Raw genomic sequence first — 14,279 nt, forward strand, 5'->3', positions numbered from 1 at the left:
CAAGCCACACCACACACCCTGACTGCCCAGCCTCTGTCGACCCCGGTCACAGCTCTGCCAAGAGCGACGGCCAATGGCCAGCAGAGGGAGCCCCTTCCCACGTTCTACTTGGTCTCTTCTCTCCTGCCCAGTTCTGTAAGTAACTGACCCTTCCGCACGGGACCTCCTTACCTTGACCCGAGCGTTATCCAACAATCCCAGGAAATTAAAGGAGGCAAAGTTGACACATTTCTTTCCATTCACCACAATGTTGTGACTGGGGGGGCTGGGGAAAGAGAGGACAGAGGTAGATTTGAGCAGATATTCACGTCCCAGGGCATGTGCTGTCCCATCACCCTGGGGCCACATGACACAGAACTGATGTCACTCTACCCTGGTGCTCACCAGTCTCCTAGCTCTCCGCTCAACCTAACCGATGAATCATTTCAGATTTATTTACATCTCCCGAGAGCGTGAGTCCACACGCGGGAACGGGGGAGAGGCAGAGGGAGAGAGAATCCCCAGCAGACTCCGAGCTGAGCGCGGAGCCTAACGCAGAGCTTGACGCTAAGCGTCAAGCTTAACGCAGACCTCATGACGCTAAAACCATGACCCGAGCCTTAATCAAGAGTCAGCCGCTTCATCGACGGAGCCACCCAGGCACCCTCTTCTCCTTATTTTTAAAGTGTAAAATTAGGAAGTGATAGTTATGAATCAGTTTATTATCAGGCTAATTGGTAGTACTTAAAACAAGAAGTGAGCTGTAAGTCCAACACAGATAAATGGCAAACCTTTGATTTTAAAACTCATTATGAAAGAAGTCGCTAAATGAAATGAAGTACTTTGGGAAAAAATTTGGAATAAGACAAAGATGAAGGAAATATAAAAACATCAAAATCAAAAGCAAGAATGGGCAGAAAAGGTTTGGCTTTACAGTTAAATCGTTTGAAGATACATGTTAACTACAGAAGACACGAGAGCGGTCAGTGGGCTAGGTTTCCCAGTTCTACAGTTAGCGCTGGAACACTGCATAACAAGGATCCCGCCCCGACCCGGGGAGAAATAAAGCAACAGGGTGGCCAGTTGCCCAGGAGCCCAGGTCTCAGCTAGGCTGGGACCGGAGATGGGCTCTTGAGATGACCACAAGTGCTCTGCTACCAACACTTCCACAGAAGACCGGGAAACCCTGCTCTCGGGCCAGGTTCCAAGAACTGGTTTTCCAGGAGAGAAACAGATGATGCTGGGCAACGTGGGAAGGAAGAGAAGGACCACTGGAAGCAGGTGGACCCGTACAGCAAGCAGGGGGCCTCTGGGAAGAGAACATGGGGCGCACCTGCATTCCGGCTCCTCCTGGCTTCTGGAGCTCGGGGAAGCTCCCTAGACCTGTGAGTCTCTGCACCTTCATCCACGAAGTCGGGAGAGAACCCGCCTCTCTGGAGAATGGCTCTAGAAGTGCCTGGCCCATAAGAGGTGTGCTCTAAATATTCCCTCCTCCTTCCCTACGGCCTCAAGGGCTTGTCCTTCCAACCACCTGCTCTGACTCCAAACCCGCCGTGTCATTCAGCGGCCTTCTTAGGTCTCCCGCTCCTGCTGGCACGGGGGTGCTGGCGCTCCGAAAGAGAACAGACGGAGCCCCTATGGAGACAGGTCTATAGTCAGGCTGCTGCTGGGAAAGTCAAGGCTGTTCTACAAAAACTAATGAGCAAAAACAAAACAAAATGAAACAAAACCACTAACACAGAAATCCAACCATCCAGGAAAAGTACACCCCAAACCGCTGAGCACAGCTGAGAAGCTGTGAGGAGGCAGCATGACGTAGGAACCCAAGACCTAGTCCTGTCGGCACCTGGAGCTGGGAAGGAGCAGCCGCGGGCGGAAACGGAGCTTCCCACCGTGCTCCGTGCAGCTCTGCAGGGTGTCACACCGGCCCTCACCACGGAACAGCAGAGGCCGGGACCCTTCGGGACCTCTCGCAGGTGCAAACGCAGCCAAGCTAGAAAGGCAGCTCCACGATGAAGGCATCAGAGGACAGAAGGCTGGAAAATAAAACCCTTCCCACCCAAAAGCCACAGCCTCACCAATCGTGAAGGTCAGTAATTAGAAAGTGAACTGAGACATGATCTCAGGGTCCTGGGATCGAGTCCCACATCGGGCTCTCTGCTCAGCGGGGATCCTGCTTCCCTCTCACTCTCTCTGTCTGCCTCTCTGCCTACTTATGATCTCTCTCTGTCAAATAAATAAATAAAATCTTAAAAAAAAAAAAAAAAGTGAACTGAGAGACACGGAGGACAGTGTTTAACAGAGGGAGACCAGGATCACAGAACCGCACGATGAGTTGGGTAGCAGTGTGAGAGCAGCTACCTAGAGCAACGAGAGACCCCGGAGCCCAAGAGAGCTGCGTGTATACAAGCACCCGGCGGATGACGGCAGATGCCCCACCAGCTACCAAATCACACACATTTCTTTTCCTACGGAGCAAATCCGAGTTGGATAAACACACAGAAAGGTGAATTCTAGGCATATTAAAAACCTAGAAGATACTTTGGAAGAGGTAACAAAACAAAATGTGGAAATACGTCCTTGCGACGCCAGGGCGTACGGGAAGATTTCTGCGCAAGTCCTCCCACACACTTAGAGTGAGACCGAAGCGGATGAACTGGAGTCAAAATTAAGAATTTGGTTGGGGAGCCGGGGGCTCAGTCAGTCAGGCCTCCGATCCTTGGTCTCAGAGTCGTGAGCTCAGGCCCGGTGTTGGGCTCTGCGCTGTGTGTGGAGCCTGCTTAAAAAGAGAGAGGGAGAGACTTTGGTTCGGTGACGTCACCGCAGACAAAGCTCACAGGTGGGCAACACTTACCGCACGTCACCGAACCGAAGAAGCCATCGCCGTTTGTAAAGGAAGGAGAGCTGTGCTGATGAAAACGGGGGGATGTTTTCTCCCAGTTTCTGAGTTCACACCGAACGAGCAGTTCTATTAAGCATCTCAGACACAGACTCCTGTCACACCACGTCTGCATGACGAAGCGGAACACTTAACAGAAATCCGTCACCACATCCCTAACCTCTCCACCCGAGCCTCGCTGCTCGCTCTGCGCCGTGGGTGGCGGACCGCATGGGCGCGCCGACAAGAGTCCTCTCTGTGGCCAGGAGCCTCGTGTCGTGCAGGCCGCTCCCACATCATGGCCGCGCTCACCCGACAGCTTAGCGTCTCCCACACCTCAAGTTCTGATGCCGACTCTCTCCCTCGACTGAACTCATCCTTCCCCCGATGGAACCGCATTTCTGAGCGCCAGCCGCAACTGCCCACAGGCAGGAACCTGGCGGAGGGAGGCTCAAGCCTCAGGCACCGCAGCCTCTGCCCGCTGGCCGGGAGGGTCCGGGCCTCTCCCCGCCGGCCGCGGGTCTCCCTGCCAGTGGCACTCACAGCTCTACCGAGGAGCCGTGTAAGTGCAGCCAGGACCGGTTCACAGGCACAGAGGCAAGGAGGCCCGACGACAACAGCTCTCCGGGGCCCCGAGGTTCACCCCAGCTCGGAGATCTGACGACGGGAAGAGCACGGACATGTGCTAGATGCGGACGCACAGAGCACCACCCTGCGAGCAGGCTGCAGGGGAAAGTGTGCAAGGCACATGGGATTCGGGCTCATGGAGACTCGCCGGAGCGCAGCGAGGGCAGGGGATGACGCGAAGAGGCATTCACGGGACGGAAAACCCCGCCAGCTCCGAAGCAGATGACATGATTCTCCAAGGCCCAAATACTCAGAAAAATACAAAATAAAACAATGTTGCCCAGCAGGGCTATGGGGAGTTGGGCCCCCATATGCCCACTCAGGGGAGCGGAGACAGGTGCACCACCAGGCAGGGAAGCCCCACGGGATGAGACCGGCGCGTCCCGACCTGCTGCGGGCCCCAGAGACTCACGCAGCTGCACAAGGGGCCGGTCGTCACCAGGTCTTGTGTGGCGGCTGAGGGACCCAACGTGAGCAAAGCGGCTGAGGACACAGCGGAGGCTGACACAGCAGGCGGAAGGAGGGAGCCAAAGGCACATTCCCCCTCCCCACCCCGTCTGCACCGCGCGGGATCTCTCCGTTACCCCTGATGCCGGCCGACGTCTGTCTCACTGCCGGTCCGTCTGCCCCAGAAGAGCTGCGCTTCGGACCCACTGTACGTGCTCAGCGCAGTCCTGGACACAACGGGCACCCAGACGGACGTTCCAAACAGTGCGTGTGAGTAAGGAAGAATCGGAAAGCAGGCCGGAGCGCAAAAGTGACAACACACGTTCACGAAACGTTAAGATGTATTTCCAAAGGTGGTGTGACAATGAGCACCGCGAAACCGCGTGGAAGCAGACTGGGGGCTGGGGGGAGGCTGGGGGGGAGCAGCACGGCTCAGTGCCAGTCACAAGAAGAACTGGGGGTTCCAGGCCCCCCCAGAGGAAGCGATCTTCAACTGCAGCCCCCAGCCAGGAGAGAGGGGCACAGCGTCTCCTACCAGAGACCCACCAGCCCTGCGGCTCAGCCAGGGAGAAGCCCTCACCGCCCTGCACTCTCGCGTGCCCCCAACAAACCTTCATTAAACATCCCTGTCAACAGCCTCCTCCCTCAGAAAACGGCATTCCGCTCCCTTGTTTGTTGGACTTGCCTACGGTTTCACCCTAACTTGCTGGTCCCAAACTGTCACTTTTATTCCCAAATCAACGCATTTTTATTGGTAAAAGTAACTACTTCTAAGGTTAACCACACATGCACGATAAAAATAAAATGCATCATGTCAGTAACGGCAAGCGATGCCTGGAAGTTCAGTGCAAGCATCTTGGGGGCGGCCGAGTGGGGGCTGGGGGAGGATGAAAGGGAACCAGATGTACAACACCGACCAGCGTGGGGTGGAGGGCAGGCTCAGCACCTGTGTCCGCAAGGCCCCACACGGAGACACTCAGACGGAGCCTCCGCCGCGCTGAGTGAGAAGCAGGACCGAGACGCACCACCCGCGGCGGAAACACGAGCCCGCACGTGCGCGTCACACACGTCTGGACCTAAAGGCGCGTGGTCCACGCAACCCCAGCAGCTGCACAGGCCGGTTCCCGCGGAAACAGTAAGGACAGTTGCTAATGGACGACAACCACAACTCACTCAGTCTGAAGAACTCACCGAAGACAGGGAGTTTGGGACCAAAAATCTTGGCTCCGGACAACCAACAGCGCGAGCCATGCAGGCCTGTTGGAGGGCCGCGGAGGGTCAGTCACGCGTCCTCTGGGCTGCGCAGCCCCTGCACGACTGAAAGCTGATTGCGGCCCCCACTGTGCCACGGGGCTGGGGGTGACGTACTCACGGGGAGCCGGGGCATGCCGGGGCACAGCCACTCTGCACCCCATCCAGACAAGCCTCGCCCTGGCTCTTTGGGAGCACAGGGCACGGGGGCACGGTCACGGGGCAGTCATCTAAAGTGGGGCCTCTGCGGGCCAGTGATCCCCACCAGTTAGCTACAGTGTCTTCTTCAGGGAAGGTCGGAACGAGCCTCCCCCCTTCTGGTCAGGGCATACGTTAACCTCCACGGAGCCCAGACCACGGAGCCCTGGCGAGGCCACTGCACGGGCCAGAGACGGAGTCGGTGTTGTCAGCGAGCCTACCGCACGATGACTGAGAGGAGGGCAAGGCCGATTGTATCTGATGCCTGACCCGGACCAGCAACATGAAGGAAAAAGAAACAAAACTCACATTTCAACATGCAGGTCAAGAATCCCAAACACACTAGCAACACAAACCAGCAACCTGTAAGAACCAACCAAACAGCCTTTTCCCGGAATTTAAGAATTATTCATGAATAGAAGACCTACCAGTGGCCTCTGGTAAACAGACAGAATGAACAAAACCTGTCAGCTTGCGGTCCCTTCTCATGGGACATAAGACGCCTCCAAGGTCTAACGATCTGATGCTACCAAGACCAGGACACAGGGAGGGACGACTCCTGGCAAACGGACAGGTTGTCCGCGAGAAGTCACAGACCAGAGAGCAAGCTGCACGTGGGCTGGCAGTGAGCGGCTCAGCTGCTGCTCCCAGAAAACGCCCCCCACCCCCAACCCCGGGAACAGTTGCCAGCGAGCACGAGGGCAGCTGGAAGTCTGGTAAGCAGCAGCCACGCGCTCAGATCCCCTCCTACCCTGCAGAAAGACAGACTTCCTCCCTGGAAGAGCCCGAGTATAACTGTGAGTCCTATGGACAGCTGCGGCACGGTGCCGTGCGGAAAACAGGAAGCGAGTGCGAATCCACATGATGAAGAATGGGACGCCGAGCCCTCCTGGAAACAAGAGGAGACCTGCACAATCTCGGACAGGGAGGGACTGTAAAACCAACGCGAAAGCACGCGCAACAAAAGAACGAAACAGACAAACTGGACTCGTCAGGGTTAGAAACATCTGTGCTTCCGAGCACACCGTCAGAGAAGCGACAAACCCACAGAATGGGGACACCTGCATGAAACCCACAGAATGGGGGAAATACCTGCATGAAACCCACAGAATGGGGAAATACCTGCATGTCGTAGTTTTGATAAAGGACTGGTATTCAAAATATACCAAGTGCTCTTGTAACTCAATGATAAAAGACAGATAACCCAATTAGAAAATGGGCAAATGACTTCAGTAGGTCATTCTCCAGAACAGACATGCAAATGGCCGATCAGCGCATAAAAAGGTGCTCGGCGTCACCGGGAAATGCAAATCCCAGCCACTCCCCACCCAGCAGGATGGTCACAGTGAAAAGACCGTGTTGGCAAATACAGGGAGAAATCACAACTCTCATGCGTTGCTGGTGGGAACGGAGAATGGTTCAGCCACTCTGGAGAACAGACTGGTGGGTCCTCAAAGTAACTTCCCGCAAACCTCAACGATTTCATTCTCAGGTGTATACTCAGGAGAAATAAAAACGTACGTACACAGAAGAAATGTGTACACAGAGGCAGCAGGGCGGCTCCGTCGGTTAAGTGTCTGCCTTTGGCTCAGGTTTTGACCCCGGGGTCCTGGGACTAAGCCCCTGGAGCTCTGCCTCTCTCTGCCCCTCCCCCGCTCGTGCGTGCCCACTCTCTCTAATGAGATCTTAAAAAAAGGTGAAATTTTTAAAAAAAAAGTACACAACTATTCATGGGAGTTTATGCACTTGTATAATTTTTCTCCTTTCATACACTACCGTGGAAACAACCCTAATGCCCGTCAACTGATGAACGTACAAAGTACGATGTATTCGGAGTGAGATGCTGTATTATTCAGACACAAAGCTGACAAAGCTACTATGACACGGACAAACTTGCCAATGTGATGCCAAGTGACAGACACAAAGGGCCACATACTGCATGATTCCTTTCAAGTCCAAAACAGGCCAACACACGGAGAAAGGTTAGTAGGTATCGGGGGAAAGTCGATGGGAAATGGGGGACATGGGGGGTGAGCGAGCGTGAGTGTGCCATTTCTTCCTGGGTGACAGAAATATTCTGGGGGCGCCCGGGTGGCTCAGCGGGTGAAGCCTCTGCCTTCGGCTCAGGTCATGGTCTCAGGGTCCTGGATGGAGCCCCGCATCGGGCTCTCTGCTCAGCGGGGAGCCTGCTTCCCCCCCCCCCCCACCTGCCTCTCTGCCTGCTTGTGATCTCTGTCTGTCCAATAAATAAATAAAATCTTAAAAAAATGTATTCTGAAATGAGACGGTGGCAATGGCTGTACAACTCTGTGAACATACTAAAACCCACTCAACGGAAAGACGGAATTTCATAGTCCGTGGATTAGGTCAATACGGCTATTACTGAAAGAAAAAAACCTCTCCAAGTTAAGTAAATTCGCTTACTCTTGTGTTAACCTAGTACCGAATGAACAGCACTAGTGTGTTCACTGAAAAATAGCTACTTTTTTTTCTAAAGATTGTATTCATTTATTTGACAGACAGAGATCGCAAGTAGGTGGAGAGGCAGGCAGAGAGAGAGGAGGAAGCAGGCTCCCCGCTGAGCAGAGCCCGATGCGGTGAAGGCGTATTCTTAAGCTGTGCTATCTGCGTGAAGCTCTGGCACCGGGTAGAGACAGACACACCGGCAGAGGAGAAACAAAGCCAGAAACAGACCTGTTAGAAGGGCACGCACTATACAGAAAAAGGGAAATTTCTACTCAGTACGTAAACGACGGACAAGTCAATGCATGCTGGGACAGCTGACCACCATACAGACACGGGACATTAGACCTCGGAGGGCAGGGAAGGACTTCGTAACCACGGCACTGCTGATGAGTAACGCCTAAAATTTCTGCACGACCACAGCAATGCACGGAGCAAAGAGCGCACGCCTCCCTCCCATCAGCGCAGGAGCGGAAGGACACACTCAGGGAAATACGCTGCACCACATTTTTAGACAAAATACTCGATAATTTCATGGCGTCAAGGATACGTGTTAAAAGTATAAACAGAGGGACACCTGGGTGGCTCAGTTGGTCAAGTGTACGACTCTTGATTTTGGCTCAGGTCCTGATCGTCGGGTCTTGGGTTCAAGTCCCGCATCAGGCTATGTGCTCAGCATGGAACCTGTTAAGGGTTCTCTGTCTCCCTCTGTCCCTCTCTGTTCTTGGGCACGTGCTCTCTCTCCCTCCCTCTCTAAAATAAAGAAATGAATCTTTTTTTAAAAGGTTTAAATGTAAGTGAAAGACATCCACCAACTTCATGGAAATGATTGTCCTTTGTGGGTGATAAGAGTAAGTGGTACAGGGGAAGGCATTTCTTAGCTGTAACTGGAACGTTTTCTTTCTTTCTTAAGGTAGATTTGAAATAAAGGTAGCAAAATGTGAATGCCTATTTATCCTGGACAGTGGGCATACATGGGTCGGATATTTCCTACAAACTTAAAATACCTCTTAATTTAAGAAAGCAGACGTGGTAAAGTAAAGACAAGCAACAGAAGAACTAAACACAAAGACAGAGCAGACCCTGGAACAAGCGGGGAGAGAGGCGGCCCAAGGAAGGTCAGCTGCAGAACTCGACCTGTCAGAGTCGAGTGCTGCTGTCCGTAGCTGCCTCGCTAAGCTCATGTGTGAGCACAATACTCACATCTGGCTGCGAAGGGAACCTACAGTGGGTCCAAAATCAGAAGCAGTGATGCTGAGAAAAAGCAGGAGCACTGCTTTTCATTTCAAGTCTGTCTCACTATTGGAAGTATTACCAGGAACACGTATAACTTAGCAAAACAAGGTTTTCGGTTTTTGTTTCTTTAATGGAAGAAAGGGACAACTGCAATGGCCGACCTAGAGACCGTAAAACTGTCCGCACTCCTTAGCAGAGTCATACATCGGGCACTGAAACAGTTTCTGAACTCCTGAGATTTCTGACTGTTGTATTTCTGCTAGAAACACTACAGAAACCTCTGTATGCTTTGGCGAGTACACCTACAGGAGAACGAGTACACATCCTTCGAGAAGCAAAGCACTTTACCCTGAAACGATGTTGTAGTTGAGAGCAGGATGGTCTTTCGAGACGGGAGGAACAAGAGGCTCCGGCTGCCACTCTTCAATCAATTCTTCCTTCTCCTACGGGAGAGGAGGAAACAAAATACAGCAGGTGCTGGTCACCGGACTGTGACTGCTTTGTTCCCACACGTCCATTAAAAGCAACCAGTAAGATCCTTATCTGTTCCTGAGCAGCAGCCCGTGAGGCCAGAGTATGTCATGCACACTGTCCACCTGTGACCTGGGCCAGGTGTCAGAAGCCTCTCAGGACCCCTGGACTCAAGAGATGCAGACCCGCCAAACCGAAGGACATGCATCTACGCTGCCAGATGTTAAGCTTTCAGAAGTTTTTTTTCTTCCACTGCTTTTAGGGGAAGATGTCCGTGATTACTAAGTCTTGCTTGGTTCAGCTTTCACAAGACGACTCTAAGGTTATGTCTAGTCATTCTCGAAAAGACATAGGTCTGTGTGGACTGCCGGCTTTATCAACAAAAACTCAAAATGCCAGGAATGACCAAGCGCTTACAAAGCTGAGCTAGAAAGCAGCCACCTGATCGTTCGCAAGTTCTGAAATGCCGAGGGAAAAAGTGGAGACAGGACCTCTGCCCCAGATGGCCCAATCCTACTGCAATGCTATCCAGAGTGTCCCACGGCATGCTAATCCCACAAGGCAGTCGGAACAAAACGGTGGTGGAGGGAAGGATCTGTGGTCAAGGTGAGGGCATCTCTCCAGACAGGTTCAACTATCCACCAGCCTAGTTAAGGCTACATGAAATCACGTGGTAAGACATGCCCTGCTCTGCTTTAGCCAGGTTTCTCAAATATAGTTGCCCTAAGAACCGTAGGCTTCATGTCCTCTGAGGGACACTGCCTGACTGTCCTACAACGAGCATGAACAATCAGGACGGCGGCAGCCAGTCAGTGCAGCGTGGGGAGTGATTCCTGCGCTGCTGCCGTAATTCCGCCCCATCTCCATGCTGCACCCAGTGCTGCCCTGTGAGCCAGAGTTGCAGAGATTTTCATGGAAAAACCTTTCTCACAGCCGCTGGTCTCTCTGAGCATCCTGGCCCAATGCTGCAGGGGATGGACAAGGAAAGGGCCTGAGGGACAGAAACCACGGTGCAGTCACAGCTGCCCTTCCCTCCTGCACTGAAGTGGACAAGCTTCTTTTCCAGAAGGCCCTCATCCTTCCGGTGAACAGGACGCCACGTGGGCAGTGCCACAGTCCCCTAGACACTTCTGCTTCCCAAGGTTCGCCTGGCTTGGGCTTGGGCTGGCTCCCTCACCACAGAGAAATTCAGTTTGGGGTGGGGAGGTGGGAGGATCGTTTCCTACTCCGAATTTCCTTCATGAAGAACCCAGGGAAAATTCTGTTTGGGTTTCAGAACCAGTGGTGTTCTTCCTAAGCAGCTCACGTCACTCTGCACATTGACCATCGAAATCCTGTCGCTACCCAGGCTTCCCTCCTACCATCTGCCCTAACACGGCTGCTTCCCTAACACAGGGCAGCGTTCTGTGGTGGGGTGCCGCTCTGGGTGCCTACTTTACCCCTGGCTTCTCCAAGTTCTGCTTCCCTGATACTTCCTTTCCCTTGATTGTTCACACACAGAAAGTACTTTAACATGTGTAGGTGAGCGGCCACCAGTACTTGCTGGAAAGATGTACCAACTGGGATCGTACGGTGAGTGCTGAAGGATTTAATCTCCTACCTTGACTGTAAGATCAGATCGTTCTTGTAATTTGTACGTCTTAGAGAACAGAAGTCTGATTATCCAGAGAATGAGAATGCCTTCCAAAATAAGGTGGTAAGCAGGAGCCTAAGAATGAGTCAAAAACCAAAAAAGAAATGAGATAAACACTTACAAAATCTGCACGTAAATTGTGATGCATTCATATATTGCTTCCCATGACCTTAAACCTATTGCTTCTTAAGATTTATTTTCAGGGCACCTGGGTGGCTCAGTGGGTTAAAGCCTCTGCCTTCAGCTCAGGTCATGATCTCAGAGTCCTGGCATCGAGCCCCGCATCGGGCTCTCCGCTTCCTCCTCTCTCTCTGCCTGCCTCTCTGCCTACTTGTGATCTCTGTCTGTCAAATAAATAAAATCTTAAAAAAAAAAAAAAAGATTTATTTTCAAAACTCCTTTCACTTCTACTCATTCCTCTCCCCATTTCTAACAGTCAGCAATTCCTCCTTCACACGAAGAATCTCTGATAGCACAGCGTTAAAAACTCCAGAGGAAAGATATTTAATTCTTAAAATAAAATCAGATGTAGAAGCCCAACGTGTGGAACGACACCAATTACCAGGTCAGTCGGGTAATGCACGTTTGTACTGGTGGGAAAGGATGGCAGCCGACCCGTCACAGCTCTGAGAGCCTTCTCCCACCCCAGTGAGCCACAGATGAGTTAGGAGAGTTCTCGGACATTCGGTTTCTAGTTCTCGGCGTTTTGCACATCTTACTCTATTTTCTGTATCCCTGATAAGGCTCTTTAAATCCTTCTTGGAACACGGCTGAGAGAAAAGGACTTTATAAATGCCTAAAGGAATGGCAGGTTTTTTCTCCTAGAGCCGTTCCCCAAAGTATGCAGCGTGTTCCATGTGGACAGGCATGAAGACTCCTCACTGAAATGGTCCACGCCAGGTCCTCCTTCCACTGTGCCTTTCCAGGATGAAGGCTGGACGGGCTTCCGTGTTTTGTACGACTAGACACACTCAGTGCGTGGGGAAGATTCCGCACAGTGACTAAACCCCAGTCAGCTGCAGAGTGACCTACTCCCATAAGCTGTCTGGGAAAGCCGTTTAGAAGAGGTATTTAGAAACGTAAATACAAGTTCTGTGCAAACATCAGACAAAAAGAGTGAAGACGATTCACCGCAGTCAAAAACAAAACCCCAGAATGTGGAGACGGGAAAACCGCAGACACACTGATCGGTTAACTCCTACGTCGATACACAATTCTGTTTCACTACACACACCAGTGTTTCTCTTCTGGGTGCGGGACTCCTCACATTCTGTGCACCAGCTGTAAGAAAACGGAGCAGGAACGGAAATCTCTCTTTGAGAAGATTTTTAAATATGCTGATTCCCCTTGAATACCATTCATTTAAACATTCTTTTGGTTTTCTTGGGACATCTGGGTGGCTCAGTCACTCGCGTGTCTTCCTTTGGCTCTGGGTCATGGTCCGCAGGTCCCGGGATCTGGTCCAGTGTGTGTTGCAGTGTGTGTGTGTGTGGGGGGGGGGGGTCCTTGCTCAGCGGGGAGCCTGCTTCTCCCTCTGATGCTCCCCCTGCTCGCGCTTGCTCTCTCTCTCCCTGACAAGTAAGTAAATAAAATCTTTAAGAAAAAAAACATCCTTTCGGGTTTCTCAGCACGTGTACTCCCGTAGGCAAGCATCTCGCTGGACAAAGAAATCGTCGTTAGAAAAACCGAAATACTGACTGTCTGGTGCATTAACCAAAACCACACGTGCGGCCGCTTTTCCTGGAGTTGCCATCCGAGAGCGCGCCGCGCCGCTGACCCGCTGTGCAGTCCGCACAAAGGAAGCAGCAGCGCACAACGCGGAACTGTTCGTGTTTTGTTTTTTTTTTTTTAAGATTTTATTTATTTGACAGACAGAGATCACAAGTAGGCAGAGAGGCAGGCAGAGAGAGAGAGAGGGGGAAGCAGGCTCCCTGCTGAGCAGAGAGCCCGATGTGGGGCTCGATCCCAGGACCCTGAGATCATGACCTGAGCTGAAGGCAGAGGCTTTAACCCACTGAGCCACCCAGGCGCCCCGGAACTGTTCGTGTTTTAAAACGTTTTCTGAAACGCGCACGTCAGGGGCTTTTACCTCCGTGACTGGAACGCGGGCCGCACTGGCCACCGCGCGCCTCACGTCCGTTCTGCGAACCGGTGTTCGGAGGATCCGGGAGGCCCCGCAGGGGAGGCCCCGCAGCGAGCAGCTGCGTCGAGGAGACCCGGGACGCGCGGCCCCGGCCCGGGAGTTCCCGCCGACCCGCACCGCCGCCGACCCGCGCCGCCGCCGTCCCCGCACCGCCGCCGCGCGCAGGAGGCTGGCAACACGGTCCGAGTTCCGGGCCCTGCCCTGCTCCGGCCGCGACGCTGGCGGCGGCCGCCGCACCGACCCCGCGGGGACAGCGCGCGGGAAGCGCTCCGGCCCGGGCGGCGAGGCTCCGCGGACGGCGGTGGGGCGAACGCTCCCTCCCAGCCGCGGTTCCGCCGCCCCGACGCCTCCGCAGCGGCCGGCCCTTCGGGAAGGCGAGCGCGCCGCGCCCCGGAGCCGGCAGGGAGGGCGCGTTCGCGGGGCAGGAGCGGACACGCGGGGAGCGCGCCGGCCCCGCATCCCGTCCCGCGCCCGCCGGGGCCGCCCGCGCCGACAGCAGCAAACTCCGCGCTCGGCTCCGTCCCCGCGTCCGCTCCGCGGCCGGACACTCCGCTCCCCGCGGCCGCCGGACCGAGCTCGCCCACGCCGCTTCGCCGCCCGACCCGCCGCCCGTCCCCGCCCGGGAGCGCCGAGAGCAGCCGCGGCCCCGCGCCCGCCGCCCGTGTCCCTCCGGCGCCGAGGGCGACCCTCGGCTCCCGCGCCCGCTCGAGTCTCCCCGCGAGCCCCTCCAGCCGGGGACGCCGGGGTCGGGGCGCGACGCAGCCGGCCTCGCCCAGGACCCGTCGTCCCCCGCAGGGCCCCGTGGTCGCGGGCCGCTCGGGCGCTCAGGCTCACCTCGTAGAGCGCCTGGACCATCTCCACCAGGACCCACTGCTCCGCGGCTGTCGCCATGGTCGGCCACCGGCGCTTCCTTCCGGAAGGCGGGTCGCAGCGACGTCACGCGGCGCGCGGCG

The 14,279-nt window shown here is 54.4% G+C and overlaps 1 protein-coding gene across 2 annotated transcripts in view; it reads right to left on the reverse strand.

Moving 5' to 3' along the window:
- SPTLC1 (serine palmitoyltransferase long chain base subunit 1) overlaps positions 1–14,279 on the reverse strand; it is a 47,145-nt gene extending 32,866 nt beyond the window's left edge. For both annotated transcript variants that reach the window (XM_046023010.1, XM_046023011.1), the window contains exons 1-4: positions 14,161–14,279; positions 11,151–11,258; positions 9,428–9,522; positions 172–265 (exon numbers count right to left, since the gene is read on the reverse strand). In XM_046023010.1, coding sequence (XP_045878966.1) covers positions 172–265; positions 9,428–9,522; positions 11,151–11,258; positions 14,161–14,217 — 354 coding nt within the window. In that variant the 5' untranslated portion in view covers positions 14,218–14,279. The remainder of the gene's footprint in view (positions 1–171; positions 266–9,427; positions 9,523–11,150; positions 11,259–14,160) is intronic.

This window comes from Meles meles, chromosome 11 (assembly GCF_922984935.1).
Source record: "Meles meles chromosome 11, mMelMel3.1 paternal haplotype, whole genome shotgun sequence".
In the NCBI taxonomy this organism is placed as follows: Eukaryota; Metazoa; Chordata; class Mammalia; order Carnivora; family Mustelidae; genus Meles; species Meles meles.